General features: G+C 39.8%; 1 protein-coding gene across 2 annotated transcripts in view; it reads right to left on the minus strand.

Moving 5' to 3' along the window:
• mib1 (MIB E3 ubiquitin protein ligase 1) overlaps positions 1 to 27919 on the minus strand; it is a 183633-nt gene that overhangs the window by 98007 nt on the left and 57707 nt on the right. For both annotated transcript variants that reach the window (XM_041190600.1, XM_041190599.1), the window contains exons 6-12: positions 27001 to 27205; positions 26693 to 26876; positions 24570 to 24714; positions 21847 to 21980; positions 17216 to 17323; positions 6409 to 6606; positions 5202 to 5353 (exon numbers count right to left, since the gene is read on the minus strand). In XM_041190600.1, coding sequence (XP_041046534.1) covers positions 5202 to 5353; positions 6409 to 6606; positions 17216 to 17323; positions 21847 to 21980; positions 24570 to 24714; positions 26693 to 26876; positions 27001 to 27205 — 1126 coding nt within the window. The remainder of the gene's footprint in view (positions 1 to 5201; positions 5354 to 6408; positions 6607 to 17215; positions 17324 to 21846; positions 21981 to 24569; positions 24715 to 26692; positions 26877 to 27000; positions 27206 to 27919) is intronic.

The raw sequence follows: 27919 nt of genomic DNA on the forward strand, positions 1-27919 counted from the left end.
TTAAATGTCTGTCTATCTCAGCCTTGAATACACTTAACGACCCAGCCTCTACAGGCCTCCACGGTAAAGAATTCCACAGATTCACTTCCATCTGAGAGAAGAAATTCCTCATCGGTCTTAAATAGGCGACCCCTTGCTCTGAGTTTATGCCCTCTGGTCCTAGACTCTCCCACAAGGGGAAACAACCCCTCAGCATCTAACCTGTCAAGCTCCCTAAGAATCTTATGTGTTTCAGTAAGGATGCCTCTCATTGTTCTAAACTCCACTGAGTACAGGCCCAACCTAATCAATCACTCCTCATAGGAAAATCCCTCCATACCCAGGGTCAACCTAGTGAACCTTCTCTGGACTGCATCCAATGCCAATAATTCTTTCCTCAGATAAGGGGACCAAAACTGTTCACAGTATTCTAGATGTGGTCTAAATAGTGTCTAATATAGTTTTAGCAAGACTTGCCTTTTTTATACTCCATTCCCTTTGAAATAAAGGCCAACATTCCATTTACCTTCCCTAATACCTGAACTTGTATGCTAGGTTTTTGTGATCCATGCATGCGGACCCCCAAATCCCTCTGTACTGCAGCTTTCTTCAGTCTTTCTCCATTTAAATAATATGTAGCTCTATTCTTCCTGCCAAAGTACATAACCTCACATTTTTCCACATTATATTCCATCTGCCAAGTTTTTGCCCACTCACTTAACCTGCCTATATCCCTCTGTAGATTCTTTGTGTCATCCTCACCACTTGCCTTCCCACCTATTTTTGTGTCATCTGCAAACTTGGCAATAGTACATTCACTGATATTCATTAATATATATTGTAAATAATTGTGGTCCCAGCACTGATCCCAATGGCACTCCACTAGTTACAGGTTGCCATCCTGAAAATGCCCCCCTTATCCCAACTCTCTGTCTTCTATTCGTTAGCCAATCGTCCATCCATGCTAATATACCACCTCCAACATTATGGGCTGTTACCTTATTAAGTTGCTTTATGTGTGGTACCTTATCAAACACTTTTGGAAATCCAAATATATTACATCTACTGGTTCCCCTTTATCTATCCTGCTTGTTACCCCCTCAAAGAATTCTAACAAATTTGTCAGACATGACTTCCCCTTCATGAAGCCATGCTGACTCTGCTTGATTAGATTATGCATTTCTAAATGCTCTGCTATTGCATCCTTTATAATAGACTCTAAACACTTTCCCAGTAACAGATGTTAAGCTAACTGACCTATATTTACCTTGTTTTTGTCTCCGCCCTTTTTGAATAAGGGCGTTATATTGGCAGTTTTCCAATCCTCTGGGACTTTTCCAGAATCTAAGGATTCTTGGAAGATTACTACCAGCGCATCCACTACCTCTGCAACCCATCAGGTCCAGGGGACTTATCGGCCAACTAGTTTCCCTAGTACTTTTTCTCTAATGATAGGTATTGTATTTATTTCCCCCACCCCTCCTTTTGCCCCTTCATTTAGTATTTTTGGAATGCTATTTGTGTCTTCTACCACGAAGGCTGATGCAAAGTATTTATTCAACTCCTGTGCCATTTCCTGGACCCCCCCTATGTTATTTCCCCAGCCTCGTTCTCTAAGGGGCCTATGTTCACTTTGGCCTCTCTCTTCCTTTTTAAATATTTAAAGAAGCTCTCACTGTCCATTTTTATATTACTTGCTAGTTTACCGTCAAAGTTTATTTTCTTTCTCTTTATTAGTTTTTTGGTTGGCTTTTGTTGGCTTTTAAAGCTGTCCCAATCCTCTGGCTTACTAGTAATCTCTGCCACACTGGATGTTTTTTCTTTCAATTTGATACTTTCTTTAAATTCCTTGGTTAATCAGGATTGGTTTATCCCCTTCCTAGAATCCTCCTTCTTCACTGGGACATAGATTTGTTGTGAGTCATTAACTTTTTTCTTAAACGGGCTATTGTTCATCACTGTCTTTTCTGCTAAACTCCCTTTCCAGTTCACTCGAGCCAACTCTGCCCTCATTCCTTTATAATTATCCTTATTTAAGTTTAGCACAGTTGTTTCCAACCCAAGTTTCTCACTCTCAAATTGAATGCTAAATTCTACCACATTATGCTCAGTTTTCTCGAGGATCTTTTATTCCGAGATCATTTATTAAAGCTGCCTCATTACACTTTAGCAAATCCAAAATAGCCCGATCCCTGGTTGGATCCACAACATATTGTTCTAGGAAACTGTCCCGAATACACTATGAATTCTTGTTCGTGGCTTCCTCTGCCAATTTCATTTTCCCAATCTACATGAAGATTAAAGTCACCCATGACTGATGAATTGCCTTTTTTACATGCCCTCATTATCTCCTGATTTATTCTCTGTCCTACAAAATAGTTAGTTGGGGGGGCTTTAGACTACTCCCACGAGTGTCTTCTTCCCCTTGTTATTTCTTACTTCCACCCATACGGATTCTACATCTTCCAATCTAAGATCATTTCTTGCTATTGTACTTATTCCATCTCGTACTAACAAAGCTACCACACCACCCTTTCCTTCCTGCCTGTCCTTTTGTAAAGTCACATACCCCGGAATATTTAGTTCCCAGCTTTGATCTTCTTGTTATCTTTCTATAATGGCTACTACCCATTAACCTCTATTTGTGCCATTAATTCATTTATTTTGTTCTGAATACTATGTGCATTTAAGTAAAGAGCCATTAATTTTGCCTTCTTACCAATTTTTCCCACTTCGACCTTATTTACTGCTCTTTATTTTAATGTTTGTATACTCTGTCCCTTCCTGTCACACTCTGGGTCTCATTACCTAAATAGCTGCCCTGCAAAGCTGCCATATCCTTTTGCTTTGTAAGCCTACATACCCCTCTCGAGAACCCTTCCCCTCTCGATAGCACTAGTTATTCAATTCACCCCATGAACTGAAACCCATTCCTCCAACACCAATCTTTGAGCCACACATTTAACTCCTTGACTTTATTTACCCAATGCAGGTTTGCCCATAGCTCAGGTAGTAATGCCGAGATTATTACCTTGGAGGTTCTACTTTTTAATTTAGCTCCTAACTATTCAACTTTTTCAACAGAATCTCCTTTCTAGGCTTATCAATTTATTGGTACTAACATGGACTATGACAGCTGGTCCCCTCCCCTCCCACTCCAAGTGCCTCTCCAGCCCTGAGAGGATGTCCTTAACCCTGGCACCAGGCAGGCAACACAGCCTTGGGGATTCACGTTCATGGCTGCGGAGAACAGTATCTATCCCCCTAATTCTATTGTCCCCTACAACTGCTACATTCCTATTTCCTTCCTGCACTTTAATTGCTCCCTGTACCACGGTGCCGTGGTCAGTTTGCTCATCCTGCCTGCAATCCCTATTTGAATTACATAATCTGAGGGATGTGACCGCCTCCTGGAGCAAAGTGTCCAGGTAACTTTGCCCATCCCTGATGTGGTGCAATGTCTGCAGCTCAGACTCCAGCTCCTCAACTCAGATCTGATGTTCCTCGAGCTGCGAGATGCGTTTGCTCTGGGTCACCTTGGTGTCCAGCAGTTCTCACATGCTGCAGTAGCATCACCTGCTCTGCCATCACTATCGCATGTTATTTAATTTATTAATTAATTACTCTAGTATCCCTGCTTTTTACACGTTATTGTAATTAATTTCCTTTTACACCAGTATCGATCTTATACTTAACATGCTATTTTTAATAAAGAGAGAAAAAAAGACTAGCGACCTAAACACAAACTAAAGACCTTACTTTTACTTTCAAGGCCAGAAATACTCACCAATCCTACTCACCAATCAGCTGCTTTCCCTGCACTCACATCACGTTGTTTCGTGACATCACTCCGCCGCTGGTCTGACTGCAGATAGGCCTCTCAATCTGCCCTTTTATCCTCTCCTGCTCACCTCTCGCTCAAAATATACTATTTTGAGCCTTAGCTCAAAATATACTATTTTGAGCCTTAGGATTAGAATAAACTTTAATCACTTACCAGATACTCACCAATTAACCAGCTTTTTCTCCTGTAGCAGAGCAAGAATCAATTCCTGGAGACTGAAAATGTTTAGGCAAAAGCATAAACTCCCCAGCTCTCCTCTCGCTGTTTCAAACTGTGAAACTCCCAGCTCTCCTCTCACTGTTAATTATACATTTTACAGGTAGAGAAATAACTGACTGAGGCATACACATGGGATTAAGGTAGAAGCTAAAATATCATTCACATTTTGAAAATTAATTTGGTAAAAGTGAAAGTTCTCATCAGTTCAATGCTTTCTACTTGACTGTAGTCTGGGGGAACTTAAGCAGAGCACCCCTCTGAAGAAACACAGACTCATGGATAGCAACTTCTGGGTTTCCTTGTTGCTCATATGCAGACTCGAGAAACTGCTATCCGTTTGAGAGGAATAATTACTCTTAATTACTTATGCAAAATTTGAACTACCATCTTCAGCTCCAGATGTAATACAGCATTGATCAACTTTTAGTTATAACTTTGAGGCAGAAAGACAGCATCAGGAACAGAATGTCAGTTTAACATCTCACTTCAAAGACAGCTTCAAAAATACAGCATTTCCTCAGAACTGCATTGAGCTGGTATCCTAAATTGCGCTAGGATCATAAAGTGGGGTTTGAACCCATGATGAGCACTGCAAACTTGATTCTGTAACAATGTAGTGTCAATGTCTGATCAATTAGATTGTTACGGTTTGATAATAGTCAATTACACTTGTTTCAATTACATTGGTAAGGGAAACAGGTGATTTTTAACACATAAATAAGAGATAGCTGAGACACTGCGTGCACGTGGGAGTGTTGACACTGAACAAGGTCAATAAACACTCTAAGCAAGGAAAAGCTCTTGGTTTGAGTTTTGACTTCACCAACCAGCGTGGATCCTACAGACATGTAATCCTTCCATACAATTTTGACAAATTCACGGCAATATTCAAAGATATTCAAATTATAATGGACAAGTTGAAAGATATAGCTGCACAGACATATGCAATTTGAACTTCATGCAATTAGTTTGTTGAAATATCTATAAAACAATTCCATTGTATGTTACTGAATAGAGTTCTACAAAAGAATCTATAATTCTTATAGATTTTAACGTATTACAAAAACCCATGATAGAGTTAAAATCCTCAAGTCATAAAGAGTTATGATCACTAACTATGTCCAACAGAATTCCCACATTTACTGATACACAATAATACCTGGGGTTGCCTCGCAGTGCAGCGTGATGAAGAGCATTGAAACCATTGTTGTTAGTGATTGTTACATCTGCACCAGATTCTAGCAGCACAGAGAGCATATCATCACGTTTTTTGCTTATTGCGTCATGAAGAGGTGTGTCACCTTCAGAGTCCTACAGAGATAACAAAACAGATGTTTGTGCTTAGAGGGTAGGACATGGTCTGATAACTAAACAGCCACAAGCTTGAAGAAAAATATTAAAATAAGTTTAATTCTCTAAAGATTTAAGTTCTTTAAAAGAATATGTTGTCAAGCCATAACAATCTAGACCAATAATAATCTAGGCCTCATAAACAACATTTAGATTTATCAAAATATATATTTAAAAACTATTTGAATGCAAGCTCAATACAAAATTGTTCACTTGGCTGAATTATTTGGAGTTTATGGCGTTTCACATGGCAGCAGAATATTAGCAACGAGCTTTTAATCTGATTTGGAGAATGCAGTGAACACAGAGAGTCTTTTTGAATGCTAATGCTGAATACATTATTCATAACAGTCAATTATGAGTAATAGAATTTGGAATTAGCAAATCATTGATCATTTCTTTCAGAACATTATGAAGACCATTCTGTGCAGAAAGGTAGACTCATTAATCCCAAAGGTTTGTTTTTTAAAAAGGAAAGCTTTCGGAACTGTCTGGGGTTTTTCCCAACATGCTTTAATTTATGTTGAAAATGCTAATGTGAAAAATTGAGCAAAAGCTTCAGAAAATATATCTTAATTACTGCTAGTGTAGCCATAAATTAAAACGAATTATGGAAATACACCTACAATTGTTCTTATATAAAATAGAATTAATCAGTGTGCCTGTATGAGGTTTATAAAATGTTAGTATGTTATTGCCTTTATTCTTTACTTTCATTCCTCGCTTCACGCAGACAGTATCCTTGCGCCATGTGCCATTAAACCTTCTTTTTAATATTGTTCTTAAATCAGTTTCCGTTAACTGAAATATTCAGCACTGTACAAAAAAACTACCCAAAATGAACTTTACTTGCAGTTTTATTACATAAAAATACATTAAAATTCAGTACTATTAAAAATTGAATTTGATAGCTTAAAAATAAATGCTCAGAGGTATAACCCAGAAATGGTAAATTAATGAACTCTAATCTTTTAGATTTCAATTTGAACATCTAAGTCATTCGATCTACGTCTTACCTGAAGACTGGGATGGCATCCAAGATCTAGCAAAGTCTTAACAACTTGCAAATGACCTTTATTTACAGCAATGTGCAACGGAGTCTGCCTTCGCTTATTCCGAGCATTTAGATCTGCTCCCCCTCGGTGTAAAACATCAATAACAGCACCTTCGTCCCCAAATGAAGCATGGTGAACAGCCCGGTCCCCATCTTTATCCTTTAATGAAAGGAGTCCAATAAGTTAAGCATGACAAAGAAGCTACAAAAAAATAGCTTTGCAACACACTGGCACCCAGTATTTCACCTGCTTCAACCATTGCACATCTTCAAATGGTTTTAACACTTCTGGGGCCTTTCAATGTTTGCAACAGCTGCCAACTCATAGTTCCACTTTGACCAAAATGAAAATGTAGTCAAGATTTTCCTTAATAAATTCAAATGCTGCTCCTATTTACGTTCTTATAATCAATGAAAGTTACGTGGAACACTAAAGCATGTATCTCAATTTCTACCACACACTACATTTAGTTCAGTGAAACCAAACAGCAACAACGAATGCAGTTACAGAAACAGATCAAATGCAATTTCAAAAGCAAAGCAAATAGTCGTTACTGGATGTGTACAGAAAAAATTGGAATAGACCCTACCGTCACTTGAGGCTGTTCTGCCATTTAATAAGATCATGACTGATCCTTGCCCTGAACTCCACTTTCCTGCCCGTTCCCCATATCTCTCAATTTCCTTTGTGTCCAGCTCACCTGAGCATCCACAGCCCATTGGGATACCGAATGTCAGAGATATACAAACCTCTAAAGAAATTTCTCCTTCTCTCAGTCCAAAATATCCTGAAACTGTGTTCTAGATTCTCCAGTCAGGGGAAGCAGACTCTCAGCACCTAGCTCATCAAGCTCTCTCAAAATCTTGAATGTTTTTCGATGAAATCACCTTTCATTCTCCTAATTGCAATTCTACTCAATCTCTCCTCATAGGACAACATTCTCATCCCAGCAATAACTCTAATGAATCTATGATAAACTCTCTCTATGGCAAGCATATCCTTCCCAAGGTGCAGAGACCAAAACTCTACACAGTTCTCCAGGTGTGGTCTCACCAAAGCCCAGTGTAATTGCAGCTTGACTTCCTTACTCTTGCACTCCAACCTCTTTGCAATGAAGGCCAACATAGCATTTGCCTTACTAATTGCTTGCTGTACCAGCTTTTAACTTAGTGATTCTTGTACAAGGGAACCCAAATCCATCTGAACACCAACATGTAATACTTTCTCACTATTTAAAATGTATTATACTTTTCTAGCCTTACGACCCAAGTGATTATCTGCACACTTCCCAATAGCTTACTCCATCTGCTACTTTGCTGCCTCTCACTTAACTCGCTCATATTCTTTTTCAAATTCTGTGTCCTCCACACATCTTAATTTCCCACCTAGCTTTGAATCATGAGCCAACTTGGATAGGTTACACTCAGTCCCTTCCTCAAAATCATAAATATAGATGGTGAATAGCTGAGGCTCCAGCACTGACCCCTGCACCACCCCACTAGTAACAGCTTGCCAATCTGAAAATGACCTATTAAACCCTGTTTTCCATCAACTATCCTCTATCCATGCTAATATATTACTCCCAACACCATGAGCCTTGACCTTATGTAACAACCCTTCATGTGATATCTTAACAAATTTTTTTTTTTGGAAGTCCAAATATACTACAACCACTGAATCCCCTTTATCTAACCCGCTGATCTTCAAAAAACATCCTAATGGATTTATCAAACATGATTTCCCTTTCATAAAACCATGTTACCTCTGTCTAATCATATGATTTTTTAAGTGCCCTGTTACAATTTCCTTAATAATTAAGGCAAGGTTTGAAAAGCTGCAGGCAACAATATTAAATGTTCTTTAAGACAGTCAAATTGCTTAAAAGGAATCGAAAAAACCTGCAGAAAGTTCAGTGAGGTGTGTATAAATAGTTGGGTAATTAAAATTCATTAGCAACTCCATAAAATCTGGCAGGGAGATAAAATGAGAGGGATTTATTGAATGCATTTAAGAATCTTTTCTGAATCAGCATGAGACAAAAAAATGTAATACTTGACTTAGCTCTGAGTTATAAACTGAAACAAAACCTGTCAACAATATAAATTAGAAGAACAGTTAGGGCCGAGTGATTAGCTTACGCTTTTAATTAGCTTTAATGTTAAAATAGAGAAAGGCAAATAGAAAATGGAAAAATAGCAGACTAATTAGAAAAGAGCAAACTACAGAAGAATGATGGCTTAATCTAAACAAACTGAAAAAATGTTAACATTGAAGCAACGGTGGGTTAAAGAAGAGATTGTGGAGCACCTTCCATGAAACATCCTAAAGTTGCCATCCAAAGTTATAGTCCCATGGATTAAAAAAAACCTGTTTAGAACGTAACCATTACACGGTGTGCAGATGCATTTAAAATACTGAACGACCAAATGGGTTCAATACAAAATCTAAAAGGTCATGATGACTCTGCACAAAATAATCCTTGGGTCACATCTGGAATGCCGTGTAGTTTCGCTCAATAAGTTGGGGGCGGGGGGGGTTAGTGGGGGAAGGAGGAAGGTGAAAGGAGTTTTCACAGCCCTGGAAAAAGAGAGCACTCAGACACTCCAGGATAATTTGAAGGCTAAGAAGTTTCAAATTATTTGTCTTTCCTCATTATTTTCTTAAACTAATGATTCATGGAGAATTCAATAATGTATTTAAAATAGTATAAACAAGCAAACAAGATATGGATAAATGTTTTCCACTGATAGCCAACACCATAACAAAGGGGCATGATCTCAAATGAAGCACAAAATAGATAAGACCGGAGCGGGGCAGGGGGAGGGTAACCAGAAGAAATGTTTACACATACCTATTGGGATTTGGAAAGCTTCGCCACAATTGATAATCAACACTCAAATGAACAAAACATTTAACTAGGTACTAGACAATTAAGCATAACTGAGTATTTAATGAAAGCAGGAAAACAGCACTGCATAAGAATCAAACCATGTACAGGTCCTAATTGAGCACAGGAATTGAGGGCCAAATAGCCTCTTCATGCATTAAAATAACTATGTTCATAATGAGTGGTAGCACAAAGGATGGCTGCAATATAACTAGTGATTTAGATCATTAACAAAACAAAAGCAAAGATTTAACTAGGGAAAATAATTTACTACTAGAACACATCTTCCCTCATTCAGTTGAGAGAACAGTATGAACTGTGAACTTTCTCAAGTAACATTGCAGCTCAACATTTGTTTGCAGGAAGGATGCTTAACAAGGCAGGACAAATTAATTCCCAAAAATGAAGTAATCTGCCATCAAGAGCCTCTCCTTCAAGCTGGGTCAAGGAAGAAAAATATGGCATTAATCCATTGTATCTGAATTCATTCATCACACATGGTACTTTGCTACATTACAACAGTGACTGCACTTTAAAAGTAATACTTTGGTTATAAAGTACTTTGGGACATCTTTAGGTAATAGAAGATGCTATGTGAATTGAAATTTTCCTATTTCCTTTTGCTATTACCTTTACTGCCAATTCAAGTGCTTTTTCTTTTTGGGCCTCGGACGTGTCATGCTTTCTCACATAGCAACAGGAGTAGACCATTCAGACCTATTTTATCATTCAATGAGATCATGGTTGATCTGTATCCTAACTCCATTTATCCACCCTTATTCCATGTTCCTAATATCGTTGACTACAAGAATCCATCAATCTCAGATTTTAGCATCTACTGCTTATTGTGGGAGACTGTGCCACACTTCTACCACCCGTTGTACAAAGAAATGTTTCCTACGTTGTTTCCTGAATGGCCTGGTTCTGAATTTAAGGTTATGTCCCGATGTTCGACCCGCAAAACAGTTTCTCTGTATCGACCCCTGTTAATTTCTTATAAAATCCTAAAAATTTCAATCAGATCACCTCATAACCTTCTGCACTCCAGGGAGTACAGGAATAGTTCATGTAATTTCCTCATAATTTAATCCCTGGATCCCTTGTAACATTCTAGTAAATTTCCACTGCCAAGCCAAAGGTACGCAATACTCCAGAGATGGCCTAACCAGGGCTTTGCATAGCTGTAGCAAAATATCCTCCTTTGCTAGAGGATACAAAGATGAAGACATAAAGGCTACCATTCGATTAGACTTTTCAACTACTTTTTGTACCTGACCATTAATGAATTATTTGTGTTAATGAACCACCTAAATCTTGTTGAAACCAATGGTTCTCAAAGTGTGGTTCACAGATCACTGGTGTCCACAAGGGTCCTCCAAGTGATCTGCGAGCTATTCCAAAATGCAAGTTCACTGATGCCCAATGCCATGGCCGAGGTCAAAATAAGCCAGAACGCTCATCATCGTCGCTCATGTGATGCCACACAACCAAGACAGCAAAATCATTATAAGTGGAAGCAACACCAACACAACAAGCAAGACTTATTATTGTTACAACAGACAACAGCGAGACTGGATTTTCAACATTTGTGGGGTTGAAAACAAAGAGGAACCGGGTGAATGTCCAGCCCAATACAAAACTTGAAGATTCAAAGATTTAAAAAGAGTGCGGAGGCTCCATTAGAAAAGGGGCAGGGAGGCTCCGTTAGAAAATGGGGGGGCGGGGGGGCACCGTTAGAAAACGAGGGGCGGGGGGGGGCACCGTTAGAAAACGGGGGGGCGGGGAGGCTCCGTTAGAAAACGGGGGATGGGGAGGCTCCGTTAGAAAACGGGGGGCGGGGAGGCTCCGTTAGAAAACGGGGGGGCAGGGAGGCTCCGTTAGAAAACCGCGGGGGCGGGGAGGCTCCGTTAGAAAACCGCGGGGGCGGGGAGGCTCCGTTAGAAAACGGGGGGGGCGGGGAGGCTCCGTTAGAAAACGGGGGGGGGGAGGCTCCGTTAGAAAACGGGGGGGGGGGGGAGGCTCCGTTAGAAAACGGGGGGGCGGGGAGGCTCCGTTAGAAAACAGGGGGGGCGGGGAGGCTCCATGTGAGACCAGTGGCAGAGTGACGTCACGAACCACAACTTGACGCAAGTACAGGGAAAGCAGCTGATTGGGGAGTAGGATTGGTGAATATTTCTAGCCTTTAAAGTAAAAGTAAGGGCTTCAGTTTGTGTTTAGATCTCTAGTTTTGTTCTCTCTCCTTTTATTATGAATAGCTTAAGTATAAGATCGATGCTGGTGTAAAAAAAAATTAATTACAATAAAGTGTAAAGAGTGGGGGATTCTTTAAGTGTAAAGAGCAAGGATACAAGAGTTAATTAATTAATTAATTAAATGCAACAGTGATGGCAGGGCAGGTGATGTGTTGCTGATGCAGAATGTGGTACCTGCTAGACACCAAGGTGATTCAGAACGAACACATCTGTAGTAAGTGTTTGCAGCTTGAGGAACTTTGGATCTGAGTTGAGGAGCTGGAGTCCAATTTGTAGACGTTGCAGCACATCAGGGAGGTGGAAGTTACCTGGACAGTTCGCTCTAAGAGGCAGTCACAGCCCTCAGGTTAGGTCATTCAAATTTGATTCTGTGATCAGGGACAGGAGGGTGTGACTGCAGTGAGGCAGCAATGGGGACCCAGGGGGTAGCATTCGAGGAGCATTGTCTCCTGAAACTTTTACGAGGTTCTTGCAACCTGTGTGGACGAGAGCAGAGATTGCATGGAGAATGAGCAAACTGACCACGGCACTGTGGTACAGGGAGCCCTTCAAGTGGGGGTAGGAAACAGGAACGTCGTAGTGGTAGGGGACAGTAGAATTAGGGGGATAAGTACTGTTCTCTGCAGTCATGAGCTTAAGTCCCGAAGGGTGTGTTGCCTGCCTGGTGCCAGGAATCTCCTCAGGGCTGGACAGGAACTTGCAGTGGGAGGGGAGGGATCCAGTTGTCATTGTCCGCATTGGTACAACAACATTGATAGGCCTAGAAAGGAGGTTCTGCTGAAGGAATTTGAATAGTTAGAAGCTAAATTAAAAAGCATGACCTCCAAGGTAATAAACTTGAGGTTACAGCCTGAGCCACAGGCAAACCAGCATAGGGTAAATAAAGTCAAGGAGTTAAATGCATGACTTAAAGATTGGTGTGGGAGGAATGGGTTTCAGTTCATGGGGCACTGGCACCAGTGCAGGAGTAGAAGGGAGCTGTTCCAGTAGGATGGGCTTCACTTGAACAGTGCAGGGACCAGTATCCTGGCAAATCGAATAACTAGGGCTGTAGAGAGGGCTTGAAACTAAATAGAAGTGGTGAGGGTTCTGGAAAGGGCACACATATTTTTACAAAGCAAAAGGAAATGGCAGCATTACAGGGAAGCTATTTTGGTAATGATACTCAGAGTGTGATAAGAAAGGACAGAGTGCACAAACATTAAAAAACAGCAGCAAATAAGGACAAAGGGGGAAAAATTTGTAAAAAAGGGAAAATGAAAGGCTCTTTGCTTAAATGCACATAGTATTCGGAACAAAATAAATGAATTAATGACACAAATAGAAGTTAATGGTTATGATCTTGTAGCCATTACAGAGACATGGTTACAAGGAGATCAAAGCTGGGAACTAAATATTCAGGGCTATGTGACTTTTTAAAAGGACAGGCAGGAAGGAAAAGATGGTGGGGTAGCTTTGTTAATGCGAGATGGAATAAATACGATAGCAAGAAATGATCTTGGATCAGAAGATGTAGAATCCATATGGGTGGAAGAAAGAAATAACAAGGGGAAGACGACACTTGGTGGGAGTAGTCTATAGGCCCCCTAACAGTAGCTATACTGTAGGACAGAGAGTAAATCAGGAGGTAATGAGGGCATATAAAAAAGGAGTACATTAATCACGAGTGATTTTATTCTTCATGTAGGTTGGGAAAATGAACTTGGCAGAGGTAGCCACGAGCAAGAGTTCATAGATTGTCTTCGGAACAGTTTCCTAGAACAATATGATGTGGATCCAACCAGGGATTGGGCTATTTTGGATTTGATAATGTGTAACGAGGCAGCTTTAATAAATGATCGCGGAGTAAAAGATCCCCGAGAAAACAGTGACCATAACATGGTGCAATTTAGCATTCAGTTTGAGAATGAGAAACTTGGGTCGGAAACAACTATGCTAAACTTAACTAAGGATAATTACAAAGGAATGAGGGCAAAGATGGCTCAGTGGACTGGGAAAGGAGTTTAGCAGAAAAGACGGTTGATGAACAATAGCAGACATTCAAGAGAATGGTTCATAAGTCACAACAAAGCTATGTCCCAGTGAAGAAAAAGGATTCTAGGAAGGGGATACGCCAGAGGATTGGGAAAGTTTTAAAAAGCCAACAAAAGATGACCAAAAAACTAATAAAGAGGGAGAAAATAAACTTTGAGGGTAGATTAGCAAGTAATATAAAAACGGACAGTGAGAGCTTCTTTAAATATATAAAGAGGAAGACAGAGGCCAAAGTGAACATAGGATCCTTAGAGAAAGAGGCTGGGGAAATAATAATGGGGAATCAGGAAAGGCAGAGGAGTTGAATAAATACTTTGCATCAACCTTCACAGTAGAAGACACTAATAGCATTCCAAAAATACTAAATAATCAAGGGGCAAAAGGAGGGGGAGGAAATGAACACAATAACTATCACTTTTGTAAAGGAAATATTACTTTTTCTCCAATTACAGTGGGGTGCTGAAGCAGGCTTATGGGGCCTGCTTATGTGTATGTGTGCGTGATTCTAGTTTAACTAAATTGCAGTCAGGCTGCAAGGTTTGCATCATCAAAAGGGTTTGGTGTAAAACAGACATTTGAAACGGAGATGGGTTAGCTAGGATGAAGTTTCAGCAGATACAGTGTGAACGGAATTTGCATTTTTAGATAAGTCGAGAGGTTGTTTGATTTTCAAAGGGACATGATAAGGTGTTTACAACTGGCAAGACAAATAAGGTAAAGTTATTAAGTTTATTTTTCCTGAAAGTGCTGGCCATAATAACAACAGGAAAGCTTTTATATTCTGGGAAAAATAATTTCCAAAGAAAGGTTGAAACAATGGGATTTACAGGTCAAAAGGGAAAATATATATTTAAAGAAAGATGGAAAGCGGTGTGCGCTGTGGCCGTGTGAGTTCTTGAAAGGTGCACTGTGTGAAATAGACCTGTGGGAAAAGCTTCTAGCCACCCTGGAGAGGTTTGCTGTTCCAGTAATCAAGATTTTGTTAAAAGCCTTTAGAGTTCCATTGTCAAGCGAGGAGGAGGAAGCAGCTGTGAAATACCTCCCTTATAGCAGCAGTGGGTGCTTGTGGTAATATTCCTGGATGTTTATAGATTAAGAATCTATTTGGACCGTTGTCTGAAAGGGTTGTGTAGTTGGGAGTCTAGTTAAGTAGAAATCTTGTGAGAACTGTTATAAAACTAAATGTAACTGTGCAACTTGTGTGAATGAGTTTTCTTTTCTTTTGTTAATAAATGTTAATTTAATCTTTAAAATCTCTAAAGGTGCTAGTGGACTCATTACTTCTGACTTCAGTACACAAACCTTCTCATAAATACAAATTGCAAAAGCGTTATGATAGCGTGGCCACGTTTCCCTTTGGGTTTTGGTCAGCCTGGCAAATACCATCTGCCATATTGTAACGCTTTAAAAACTGACCTCATAAACTGAGGGTTTGGGGAAACACATCATAGCCTATTTCAAAATTAAAACACCTCTGCTTATGGATGGATGATGAGAAAACTTGCAGGTTGCAGGTTGAGATGGTAGTTAGGAAGGCAAATGCAATGTTGGCATTTATTTCGAGAGGACTAGAATATAAAAGCAGGGATATGCTGCCGAGGCTTTATAAGGCTCTGGTCAGACCACATTTAGAATATTGTGAGCAATTTTGGGCCCCATATCTCAGGAAGGATGTACAGGCCCTGGAGGGGGTCCAGAGGAGGGTCACGAGAATGATCCCAGGAATGAAAGGCTTAATATATGAGGAACGTTTGAGGACTCTAGGTCTATACTCGATGGAGTTTAGAAAGATGAGGGGGGATCTAATTGAAACTTACAGAATACTAAAAGGCCTGGATAGAGTGGACGTGGGGAAGATGTTTCCATTAATAGGAGAGATTAGGACCTGAGGGCACAGCCTCAGAGTAAAGGGAAGACCTTTTAGAACAGAGATGAGGAGAAACTTCTTTAGCCAGAGAGTGGTGAAGCAATGGAATTCATTGCCACAGAAGGCTGTGGAGGCCAGGTCATTGAGTGTATTTAAGACTGAGATAGATAGGTTCTTGATTGGTAAGGGGATCAAAGGTTATGGGGAGAAGGTGGGAGAATGGAGTTGAGAAACTTATCAGCCGTGATTGAATGGCGTGGCAGACTCAATGCGCCTATTGGCCTAATTTCTGCTCCTATGTCTTATGGTCTAAAAGAAAGCAGTTCAGGTTTGCCTCTCTTCCCTGTCCCAAACGCCAGTCTTACTAATTGGTACTAAAATAAAAGTCTTCTATTAAAAACTCTGTTTTTGCAACATATCTGAATTAATACATTCAGCCATTTCATTGCTGCTGTTAGGAGACTTGTAGGAAACCCCCATTACTATTTTAAATCCTCTCATTTTTCAATCCTAATAACAGGGTCTCTACTGACTCTTTTTCAGCGCCTATTTCCTCTGATTATTATAATAGTACCCTTAAATCAATAGGGTTTCCCAGGGAATAAAGAAATCAGAAATTTACTATCCAATTTACCTTATTGCTTCATAAGCTTTGCTACACCAGTACCTTGCTGAAAGACTTGGTGTTGAAATACATACAAAAGCGTCAGGTTCCTCTGCTCACCCACTGGATACCCACCAGACATGTCAGAAAAATTTAGGGCTTGTTCACATAAATACATGTTAATTTTGAATGGCCAGCTAAGTCTTAATTACTACCAAACAACTTCCGTGGTAATGAAAATTAACTTTTACAAGTGTACAGTCTCATTCTTGCAGGTTTTAATTATTAAAGACTTTTTAAAAATTAAATATTAGTTTTCTTTACTTTTTCTGTCTCTTCTCTCTCTCAATCCCATTTCCTTGCCCCCATTTCACTTTTTATGGATGATTTTGCATTGTATTAAATATTTTAACAAATCCTGATTTAGACTTTGCAGATCTCAAAAGGGATTCTTCAATCCAATTGGCTGAGGAGATGGATACTATTCCTTGCCTTGTTCACATAGGTCCCTGAACCCCTGTAAAGGGCATCACATTGTTTCAGACATCCGATGACTCCAAGTTGCCACTCAACAGTCCATAAAGATTCTATGGGCATCATGTGTCACTGACCACAAAATCTGGACAAATATATCTGGAATATTCAACTCCTAATTATGGCCAACTTGCAGCCATGCCTCAACAATAGCCACCATGTCATACCCTCTAAGCTGTATTTGAGCCTCAAAATCATTTAGGTTATTTCTTGCATTTCGTGCATTTGTATTTATTTTTTGCATTCCATGCATTAGCATTAAAAACTCTTATTTGGCAGGAGCCCTAACCCAGAGTCAACAACATTACTAACAAGAGCCATTTTAAAAATTTAGTCAAAAATGCAACTGAAGAGCAGCAATGCTGTTACGTAAATGCCAATAATAGCGTAAAGCAAGAGACACACATTTGAATAATACTTTAAGCATTTTCACAAAACGTTAATTAAATGATATATTCTCACAAGTGCAATGTTAATAAAAGTTTTTTAAAAACAAAATAAGCCATTTCATTACCATCAAAAAGGTCATGATCAAGGTCAAAAGTCATTTTATATAAATGTCAAGAATGTAAAGAATCTAAAAAACCCACCTCAGCTTCTAAGTCAACATTGTGCTTGAGAAGCAGCTTCAGAACATCCACATGTCCATTCTGGCTGGCTGCCTGCATTGCAGTGTGTCCTGCACACTGACCATTCACCTGCAGGTTAAACACAATAAAAACAATCAATTGTCTTCATTTGAATTCTGAAATACTACTCTCTCTCAATTCTAAAATAATACTCCCAACTTGAAAGAAGCTAGAACACAAATTACATTATGGAAAATGTAGTTGATATGGAACAAGGGGAGTGGAACAAAGAAATAATAACTCCCTTTAATCCATTTTTGGAGTGTTGCATTTGGCTACCTTCAAATCATTAATATGCTTTAAAATAAGCACTTGAAAGCAGTTCCTATAACTACTTTTGATGTACAATCATGTGATAGAGCCGAATGCAAACAGGAGTTTTGTACCGGGGACATCCTACCAACTGCAATGAAACAACCTGTTGATTTTTTTCGTGATCTTGCTTGCCAGCAATATATTGGCTAGTGAACATCTGTTCCTCTTCAAATAGTGCCAAGGAGTCTTCAATATCACTGGATGGTGAGAATTTGGTTAAGTGTCTCAACCAAAGAATAATATCTCCAACAATGCAGATGGCATGTCTTCAGTTCTACACTGGAGTGTCAGGTCTAGTTTATAAAGTCAAATCCTGATAAAGAGCCAATGGAACACACAAATTTATGGCCCAGAGGAGAGAGTACTATGAACTAAGCCAAGCTAGCATCAACAGAAAAGATCTCCCTGTCATCTCCAATAATAAATCTCAACCAAACACTAGAGATGAAAATTTTCAACACAAATTCCCGAATCCATGGTCTGAAAATCATATCGTAAGAAGTACGAGCATGAATAGGCCATTTGGCTCCTCGAGCTTGCTCCACTATTCAGTAAGATCATGGCTAATGGTTGTGGCCTTAACTCCATTTTCCTGCCTGCCTCCTATAAGCTCCTACTCCCATGTAGATAAAAAAACTGTCTAAATCAGCCGAGTATATTAAATGACCCAGCCACCACCACTCTCTGGGGAAGAGAATTTCAAAGACTAAAGACCCTCAGAGGAGAAATTCCTCTTCGTTTCGGTCTTAAATGGAGACTCTTTATTTTTAAAATGTGCCACCCAATTCTAGATTCCCTCACGAGCGGATACACCCTCTTAGCATCCACCCTCTTAAGCCCCTTCAGAATCTTACATATTTCAAGAGGATCACCTCTCATTCTTCTAAACTCCAACGAGTATAGGACCAACTGCTCACATTTTTCACATAAAACAACCCCTTCATCTCAGGGATCAACCTAATGAACCTTCTCTGAACTGCCTCCAACACAAGTGTTTCCCTCCTTAAATAAGGAGATCAAAACTGTGCCCAGTAATCGAGGTGTGATCTCACCAATGCCTTGTACAGTTCTAGCAAGACTTCCCTATCTTTATACTGCATCCACCTTCCAGTAAAGGCTAACATTCTATTTGCTTGTTAATTCTTTGCTGTACTTGCATGTTAACTTTTTGATATTCATGTACAAGGAGCTGAGATCCTCCTGCGCCACAGCATTCTGCAGTCTCTCCCCATTTAAATATTACATTTCTCTGTTTTTCCTGCCAAGTGGGCAACCTCATATTTTCCCACATTTTTTTTTTTTATTCATTCATGGGATGCGGGTATCACTGGCTAGGCCAGCATTTATCGCCCATCCTCTTCAGAAGTTCGTGATGAGCTGCCTTCTTGAACCACTGCAATCCATGTGGTGTAGGTACATCCACAGTGCTGTTCGGGAGGGAGTTCCAGGATTGTGACCCAACGACAGTAAAGCAACGACAAAATATTTCCAAGTCAGGATTGTGTGTGGCTTGAAGGAGAATTTCCATGTGGTGGTGTTCCCATGTGTCTGCTGCCCTGTCCTTCTAGATGGTAGCGGTATTGGGTTTGAAAGATACTGTCTAAGAAGCCTTGGTTCCTGCAGTGAATTTTGTAGATGGTACACATTGCCATTATACTGTATCTGCCAAATTTTTGCCTACTCACTTAACCCATCAATATCCCTTTGCAAATTCTTGGTATCCTCCTCACAACTTGTCTTCCTACCTATCTTTGTGTCATCAGCTAATTTGGCTACAATACACTCAGTCGCTTCATCCAAGTCATTAATATAGATCATAAATAGTTGAGGCCCCAGCACTGATCCCTTTGACACTCCACTCGTTACAGCTTGCTAACCTCAAAATAATCATTTATCCCGATTCTCTGTTCCTTGTTAGTTAGCCAATCCTCTATCCATGCTAATGTATCATCCGCAACACCATGAATTCTTATCTTGTGCAGTAACTTTGTGTGTGGCACCTTTTTGAATGTCTTTGGAAACGCAATTACCCTACATCTACTTGTTCCCCTTTGTCCACACTGTTTGTTACATCCTCAAAGAACTCTAATTAATATCAAGTAGCATTTCCCTTTCATCAAACTACTTTGAATCTGTCTGATTTGCTAAATGTCCTGCTACTACCTCCTTAATAATGAATTCTAGCATTTTCCCAATGACAAATGTGAGGACCAACTAAATAGTATTTTATCGCAACTTTTCATATTGGAGTGTACATATTGGTCAAACTTGCACTCCCAAAAAGAAAATTAGAATACATTGGTTATTATAGCTTTAATATAGGGATCCTGGTTATATATTTGGGGTTTTTATTTTATTTTACTTACATTAGAATTGTGTTAAGCATGAGGTTAACGTAGCACCTTCATCAAGAGCCAGTTGGAACTTGATAAAGCTAGTGTACTACTGAACCTTCAAAGAAAGAAATGTAAGAAATGCCTCTACTGTGGATTATTAATTCACCAACATGCAACATCGTACCACACAATAAGTCACCTACTTATAATCTCACTGTATTGGGAGCTCGAGAGACAGCCTTTCTACTTAAGGATTTGTTTTTTTAAAAACACAGATTTAACATACGGCAAGCTAACCAAAGCAGTCCTGCACAAATTCTGGACATTAGCTATACAATAAAATTGGTTCAGGTACCAAAACAGGTAGATACAAAGTCTGCATGCTACAGAATAATGTGAAAAAGGAATCTACAATTGACAAAGAAAACTTTAAAAGGTCAGAAAAATTGGGGTAGAGGGGAAAACTGACAGTTAAAGTCTGTTTGCTCTGTTGGCCATAAGAGCCCTACATGAAATTAGTTTTAGCGGTCTTAATCCATTTCCTATTGTGCATGGGTCCCACAAAGATTGCACCAACATGAGATTCACTGGCAACACCACTCAGAAGCCACAAGGTGGCTGATGTGGGAAATGGAAGCTGGATCAATGGTTCAAGCCATGGCTCTAAGTCATGCCGATAGGGCAAGGTAGGGCAGCTTTATTCTGCACCTAATTTACTAGGTCAGGCCTGAAGGAAACACTGGATCCTGACAATTGGTGCCTGAAATGAAGACGGTCCCATTCTTTACAAATAATATCTCTCACCTTGATGAGTACTAAAAAATCCATAATTCTAAAGAAGCGATTATAAATTCTTAGCTTGAAATGGCTGCCCTGCCGCGTATCATATTCTTACACAGCTCAACTAAAGTAAATTAAGACACTTTTCGTGATATATTCTGTAATTGACTAACAAAATAAGCAAAATTAGTATGCTAGGGCATTAAGAACAGCATTGGTTTGACAGGGCATTTGTGATGTAATATTGTTAATTCACAATGGAATTCCACACTGGGACCATGCAAACGTTTGTACAAAGTTATTTCAGAACTACTTAAAGTGAAGTCATAGACAAGAGTTGAACAAATTTAAATATTCTGCAACTGTAATGGCTTTAATGTGCCACAAGGTGACAGAATTGCACCCAGTTCCTAATGTAAACCATAAACTCAATTTCAGAAGCATGCTTTGATGAAGCTGGCACAAGCAAAAGCCAAGCATTTGTAATTATTAAATGGTTAATGGCTAAGAAATCAGGTCAAAGTCATGGCAGATGATAACACTGACAAAATAAATGTAACAAGATGTTAGGTTTCACAAAGTAGAAAGTTGATTTTTTAATAGAAATAAGACAACATCCACATCCTCCATTTAAACAGGTGATATTATGGCATTCCGCTCTTTTAAAGTGATAACAAAAATCAATACCACATCAAAAGCAATGTGATATCTTACAAGTACTAACAAGCTCTGCCCTACTGTGGTGAAATGTAATTTGAATCCAACACACGCTTTTTTAAAATCCTCTTCCTTTTCCTATCTGTTAGAAGGAGCTTGAACTCCTCTGGCACCTCTCCACACCGGTACAGTGGGGCCTAGCAGAGTTGGGAGTCATATCCAAGCTGCTCAAATGCCTTCTCTTGGCTTGGTTAAGTGACCTTGTCAAAGGCCAATTAGCACGCCATTCATCCTATTGATCACAGGCAACATGTTACTCATGGAAACGATTAGGCAAAAATTAATTTAAATACCCATTGAAAATCCCCATGGCAATCTTTTGGACATTTTTACGGCTATATTAATTCCTGTCCCAGACTTGTTTTTCCTATGTTACAATTTCTACAGAAGATATCTATTAATACGTTGGCATAAAGGAGTAAGATGTGTATTGGAAAGACTCACATCGACATCTGGTCGTGCCATTATTTCTTCCACTTTTGCAACATCACCATTGGCTGCAGCTTTAACAAGTTCTTCATTAATGTCTCCAGATTCCTGTGTTTCAAATAATTTTTTCAACAGTTGGGACAAACGCTCTGTGAAACAAAAAATTGCAAACAGAATAAAATAGGCTACAATGAAGGCCTCCAATCCAACAAAACAATTTTTTTTTTAAGAACTTGTTCACTTGCCCGCGATTTTGCTCAAGAGTTGAGAAGCAGAGTCTCAGAAGAGGATGAGACTGGAACAGGGCAGGAATTGAATGCTAACAAAGGGCCTATACCAGGGGGTCTGCAACCTGTGCCTCATTGAAGACTTGCACTGCTCCAGACCTTGATCAATCAAACCCCTTTTGATAGTAATCAAGTGGCATATTTCAGGATTTTTAAAAACTTTTATGAACTTGTGCTTGCAAGAAAGTATCAGTTAACTTTACTCTAAAACCTTGAAAATGTTGTCGAGATGTGTCTTGTTCATTATTATTGGCATTTATATAGCAGCATTGCGGCTCTCATGATCTTGCGATTTTCACTACGTTTTAAAAATGCTCTCATTATTAAGATTGCCAACCTTTGGCCTAGACTAATTAGAAATCATGAGGTGCAAAGACAAACATAGGTTGGGAAGAAAGTAGCAATGAAGAGATAACATCCATCATAGTGGTGCCCCAGAAACTGGGAAACAAAGTTAGATAGTAGTACTGGAAGCCTTAGGGATATGAGCATATCTTAAAAGATAAATTATAACTTACTGCTCATTTTTAGCAATTTGTAATGCTGGCTGAAAGGGAGCTCATTATTTTGTTAGCCTAGAAAGCAATGAATCAAATCGACCAGCAAGGAAAGCTCAATTTCTATTGCCCATTTGTTCAATAAATTTGCTCTCAAAAGTCATCATTTACAAAACTGATGCCCAAGTTGAACATCAGACATTGACTCATCTTCAATCATATTACGGGGAGGCCACTTAAGTTAACCATCTTTCAACGGCCTAATGAGTTTGGCTTTCATCTTATGTGCATTTTCCCACTATCCTCCTTGGCTAGATATATTGCAAGGTTCTAACACAGGACTGTTCTTCAGTCAAACCTGTCAACTTTCAGCATTTTTCTTAGTCTTCACCTCCACTAGGTTCCTCTCACCCATTCCTTATTCTCACTGGTTGGTTTCTCTGCGTCATCTGATTCTTGGCCGCTATCAATAGCCTCATATCATTCTCGACAGCCAACCCAACTTGTCGACTGCTCAGCAGCCATTCTCAGCTATTAGTTTGTTCCACACAGGTTAGCAATATTACAAACCTGGACCTCCTTATTTTGCTGTCCCACTATTTTTTTTTTTACATTCAAGGCCTGCATTTCATAGCCTGAGGAGTCATTTTCAATTTGTAGCTGTTCCACATGCACTAAAATTTACATAGAGCTAAGATTAAGGGGTTGTTAATTGCCTGGCAACATTATGGGGCAGAGTGGAATTTTACGTTAGCAAAAGGCATAAGGACATTTAAAAAGGACAAAGTCAAATGTTAGGATGTAACAGTATGGAGGGATTTTCAGTGTAATACAGATAATATGAGTTAAATTGCAACAACATTTTGATCAGTGTGCATTATGATCTGCAATTATAAAGCCGTTAAGCAGTGGGGTAGGACCAGCTCCACAAGTGATACTGAAAAGCATGTGTGGAACACTACATATAAACATTTAACAATTGGTCAAATAATGCCGAAAATAAGACATGTTGAAGCTTTTCGTCTTGCACTCTTCGGGACACTTCGCAAGAAAGCGTTTATTGCCAGAAGCGTAATTCTAGGGCAATGACCCAAAACAAATTAACCATGACCTTAGTCCCATTCATACGAACATACAAATTAGGAGCAGCAGTAGACCATTCAGTCCCTTGAGCCTGCTCCGCCATTTGATCCGATTATGGCCTCTACTTTCCCTTGTCAGTCAAGGATCTATCTAACTCAGTCCCACTGCTCTCCAGGAAAAAAAATTCCACAGACTAAAAACCCCCAGAAAAAATTTCTCCTCATCTCCGTCCCAACTCGGAGACCCAGTACCCCCAAACCGTGTCCCCAAGTTCTAGTCTCTACTACAAGGGGAACATCCTTGACAAGTCTCCTCAGGGTAATGTTTTTCTATAAGATCACCTCTCACTCTATTCGCACTTCCTCCCACAAGACCACAGATCACAGATCACTACCCCACTCCAACAGTGCCAGATGCCAGCATCCCCTATGCTGCAAGATGCTGGCAACTGCTAGAATTCCAACATCAAAATAAAATTTAAAACAGAAGAACTCAGAAGAGAGAAAACAAGTTCTTGTCATTTGCTATCAATTTAGGAAGACAGATTCTGTGGCCTGGTCATGGAAGGGGTCAGATTCTAGGTACAATTTGAAGGGGTGAACAGGGAAGTGCAAGTCGAATAAGCTTTAATATGTCTCTTTTTTCAGCAATATTCAAGTTCTGTACTACCAAACAACTAATTGGTCAACTTTTCAGTGACTATAACAAAATTAAGCAAAACTATTCTTGAAGTGTTCTTATTTTGGCTGATGCTGAACTGCATGGACAGCAATATACTGCCCTTTAAGCACAGTGAGCAACACCTAGTGTAACTGGTATATAATAAGAATACAAAAGGAAAGAGGAACTTGTTTCAGAGGTCGATATGTACCACCAGATGCATTGCTCACTGCAGATCCAGCCGATGCCACTTTAGTAACAGCTGCAGGATTGTATGTCCAAGAAGTCCCACAAACTTCTACTTTCAAATCACTGTCAGAGTAAATCTGTTGGACACGCCCAACTTTCCCCAAAGTCTGTATCAAAACAAAAACATTTCACAGTTTAGACAATATGCTAGTATTCTCAGTATTATTGAGTTGTGGAAAGATTTCACTATTTTCAATACTTCAATTTGCACCTATACCCTTTAGTAGCTAAATTTCTAAGTCTCCTGGTCAGACTGTTGTATTTCTGATTCTCTCACCCAAACTTTCCAATCATTGACAAGAGTTTAAAACTACGACTGGCTTACGCAGCGATAAGGTCATATTATTTCTGTGCTGTATATTTTTCAAAAGATTCAAAACATTTAACAGGAACAGGTGCTGGGGATCGGAAATAAAAAAGAGATAAATAAAATACTGGAAACACTCCATAAGTCAGGCAGCATCCATGGAGAGAGCCAAAGAATTGCTTCAGGTGATGAATTTTCATCTTAATATTCAATGGCATTACCATCGCTGAACCCCCCACTGTCAACATCCTGGGTATTACCATTAACCAGAAACTGAACTGGAATAGCCATAGAAATACTGTGGCTACATGAGCATGTCAGAGGCTGGGAATTCTGTAGTGAGTAACTCACCTCCTCACTCCCCAAAGCCTGTCCATCATCTACAAGGCACATGTCAGGAGCATGATGGTTTACTCTCCCCTTGCCTGGATGAGTACAGCTCCAACAACACTCAAGAAGCTCATCCAGGACAAAGCAGCCCACTTGATTGGCAACCTTTCCGCAAACATTCACTGCCTGCACCACCAACACGCACGGGCATCAGTGTGTACCATCTATATAGTGCATTGCAGGAACTCACCAAGGCTCCTTAGACAGCATCTTCCAAACCCACGAGCACCACCATCTGGAAGGACAAGGAGAGCAGGCACATGGGAATACCACCACCTGGAAGCTCCCCTCCAAGCCACTCACCATTATAACTTGGAACTACATTGCTGCTCCTTCACTGTCTCTTGGTCAAAATCCTGGAATTGCTCCCTAACAGCATTATGGGTGTACCGATACCACAAGGACTGCAGTTGTTTAAGATGACAGCTCACCACCACCTTCGCAAGGGCAGTTCAGGATAGGCAATAAATGCTGGCCTGGCCAGCGACACCCACATCCCATGAATGAATTTTTAAAAGCTACAAGTTGCACTTCAGCAGTTCATCAAGGCTCCTTTGGCAACACCTTCCAAACCCTCGACCTCTACCACCTAGGAGGGCAGGGGCAGCAGATGCATGAGAACACCATCACCTGCAAGTTCCCCTCCAAGCAACACAACATTCTGACTTGGATCTATTCCACTATTCCTTCACTGTTGCTGGGTTAAAATCCTAGAACTTCCTAACAGTACTCAGGGTGTATCTACACTGCATGGACCTCAGAGGTTCATGAAGTTGGCTCACCATCACCTTCACAAGGGTAATGAGAGATGCACAATAAATGCTGGCCTACCCAGCAACACCCACATCCTGTAAAATAAAATCTTAACCAGAAGTTACAGATTTAATGGTTAAATCTCTCATTTCTTCCAGTCCTGATGACAGCAAAGTTCTTGTAACTTTCGATAGTTTTCAAAAGCTCAAGTGAAATTCAACTTTTTCTGCTGCAGCCACACATTTCTCAGGATGTAACAGAGCATCATTCTGGAAACAGTAAACTGAGCTCTGAGTGTAAATAACAAAAACGTTGGTGGTAGAAAAAAAAGACAAAACTGAAAGGATAAAGAACCAACTGAGGGATAGACTGGATTCACAAATAAGGTAACAGCCCCATATTATTTGAAAACATAAGGGATTTTTTACCCCACATAGTGTCAAACTGAAGCAGTGAAAGCCTGCTCCTTGTAAGGAGCCCCTTTCCTTTTCATTCCAAATCCAGGTTAGGTTCTAATTCCAAGTTTACCCTCCCAGTTTAGGACGTGTGCAAAACAGCAATAGCTCCACAAACACTAAAATTCCAGTGTAAATGCATTCTTAAAACGTAGCTATAAAAAATTAATTCCTACTTACAGGAAGCATTGCTTCAGCCCATTCTCCATGACCTCGCTGAAGAAGCTTGATTCTCTCCAAGTCATAACATATTTGAACCAGGTCACCAACATTGAACTGTGACGATCCACCTTCCGCTCCCTGAACTGCATCCCCACTTCTAACCACATTAGCTTTAGTAAGAACTGCAGGATTGAATGTCCACCTATAGGCATAAAAAGTCATTCAGAAGCTTGACTTCAAGAACTGAAATGCCATAAGCTAAAAAGACTTGTTTCTGACGTATTTCAGTACTGTGCAATTTTCTCTTCTGATCTTTTTCTACATACCTGTTGCCACTTGGATACTGTACTACAATGTCATGATCTTCATCAATGCCACAGACCGTGCCAGTGGTTGTTAATGTCTCAAACATACCATCAGTCCAACCACCATGTCCATGTTGTAACGACTGAACAATCTCTAGATCCAGATCAATATTTACAAGATCACCAATCTGTAGACCACCAGGGTTCCGACTCCCATTTTGTTCACCTGGTATCATTTTTATATAAATAAAGTGATCAGAATGCATACCAATACTTTAAACAAGATACATACATAAAATGTCTCAAAATAAAACTTAACCTTGTATTGTGCTAGAAAATAGTCTCAAAAATGAAGTGTGCAATGCTGTCACCTGGTGGTCAAAATTAACAAAATTTTCCATTCCAACCAAGGAATACTGTATAGGCAGCAGAGACTTGACAGTACCAAATGGGCCTGAATAGAGTTGTATACAGTTGAATGTGCTTTTTAGGTAAAGGATTGCTCAACCTTCAGAGCTCATGTAGAAGCACTACATTAATTAGACACAAAGAAAACTGCAAAATGGCTTACAGTTGGCAACCACATTTAGTTTTTACTCGCTTATTTGTGAGACTCTCCCATACTATTAACAATTTTATCAAGACAAACTCCAAGTGTAGAGAGCTAAACCAGGTACAAATTGAGACTAAAAGATCAGTAATTCGAACAGAGAATCTTAATGGCACAGAAGGCAGCCAATCAGTCCATCGTGTCTGCACCGGCTCTCCAAATGAGCATTATGACCTAGTGCCATTGCCCTGCCTTTTCCCTGTACGCCTGCACCTTATTTCTATTCAAAGCATAGTGGATTGCTTTCTTTTTCCAAGTGTTTCATAATAGGATTTAAACAGGTGGGAAAAGTTGCAGTGTGGCACACTGTTTGTCACAAGAGGCTATTAC

This window comes from Carcharodon carcharias, chromosome 6 (genome assembly GCF_017639515.1).
Source record: "Carcharodon carcharias isolate sCarCar2 chromosome 6, sCarCar2.pri, whole genome shotgun sequence".
NCBI classification, from domain to species: domain Eukaryota; kingdom Metazoa; phylum Chordata; class Chondrichthyes; order Lamniformes; family Lamnidae; genus Carcharodon; species Carcharodon carcharias.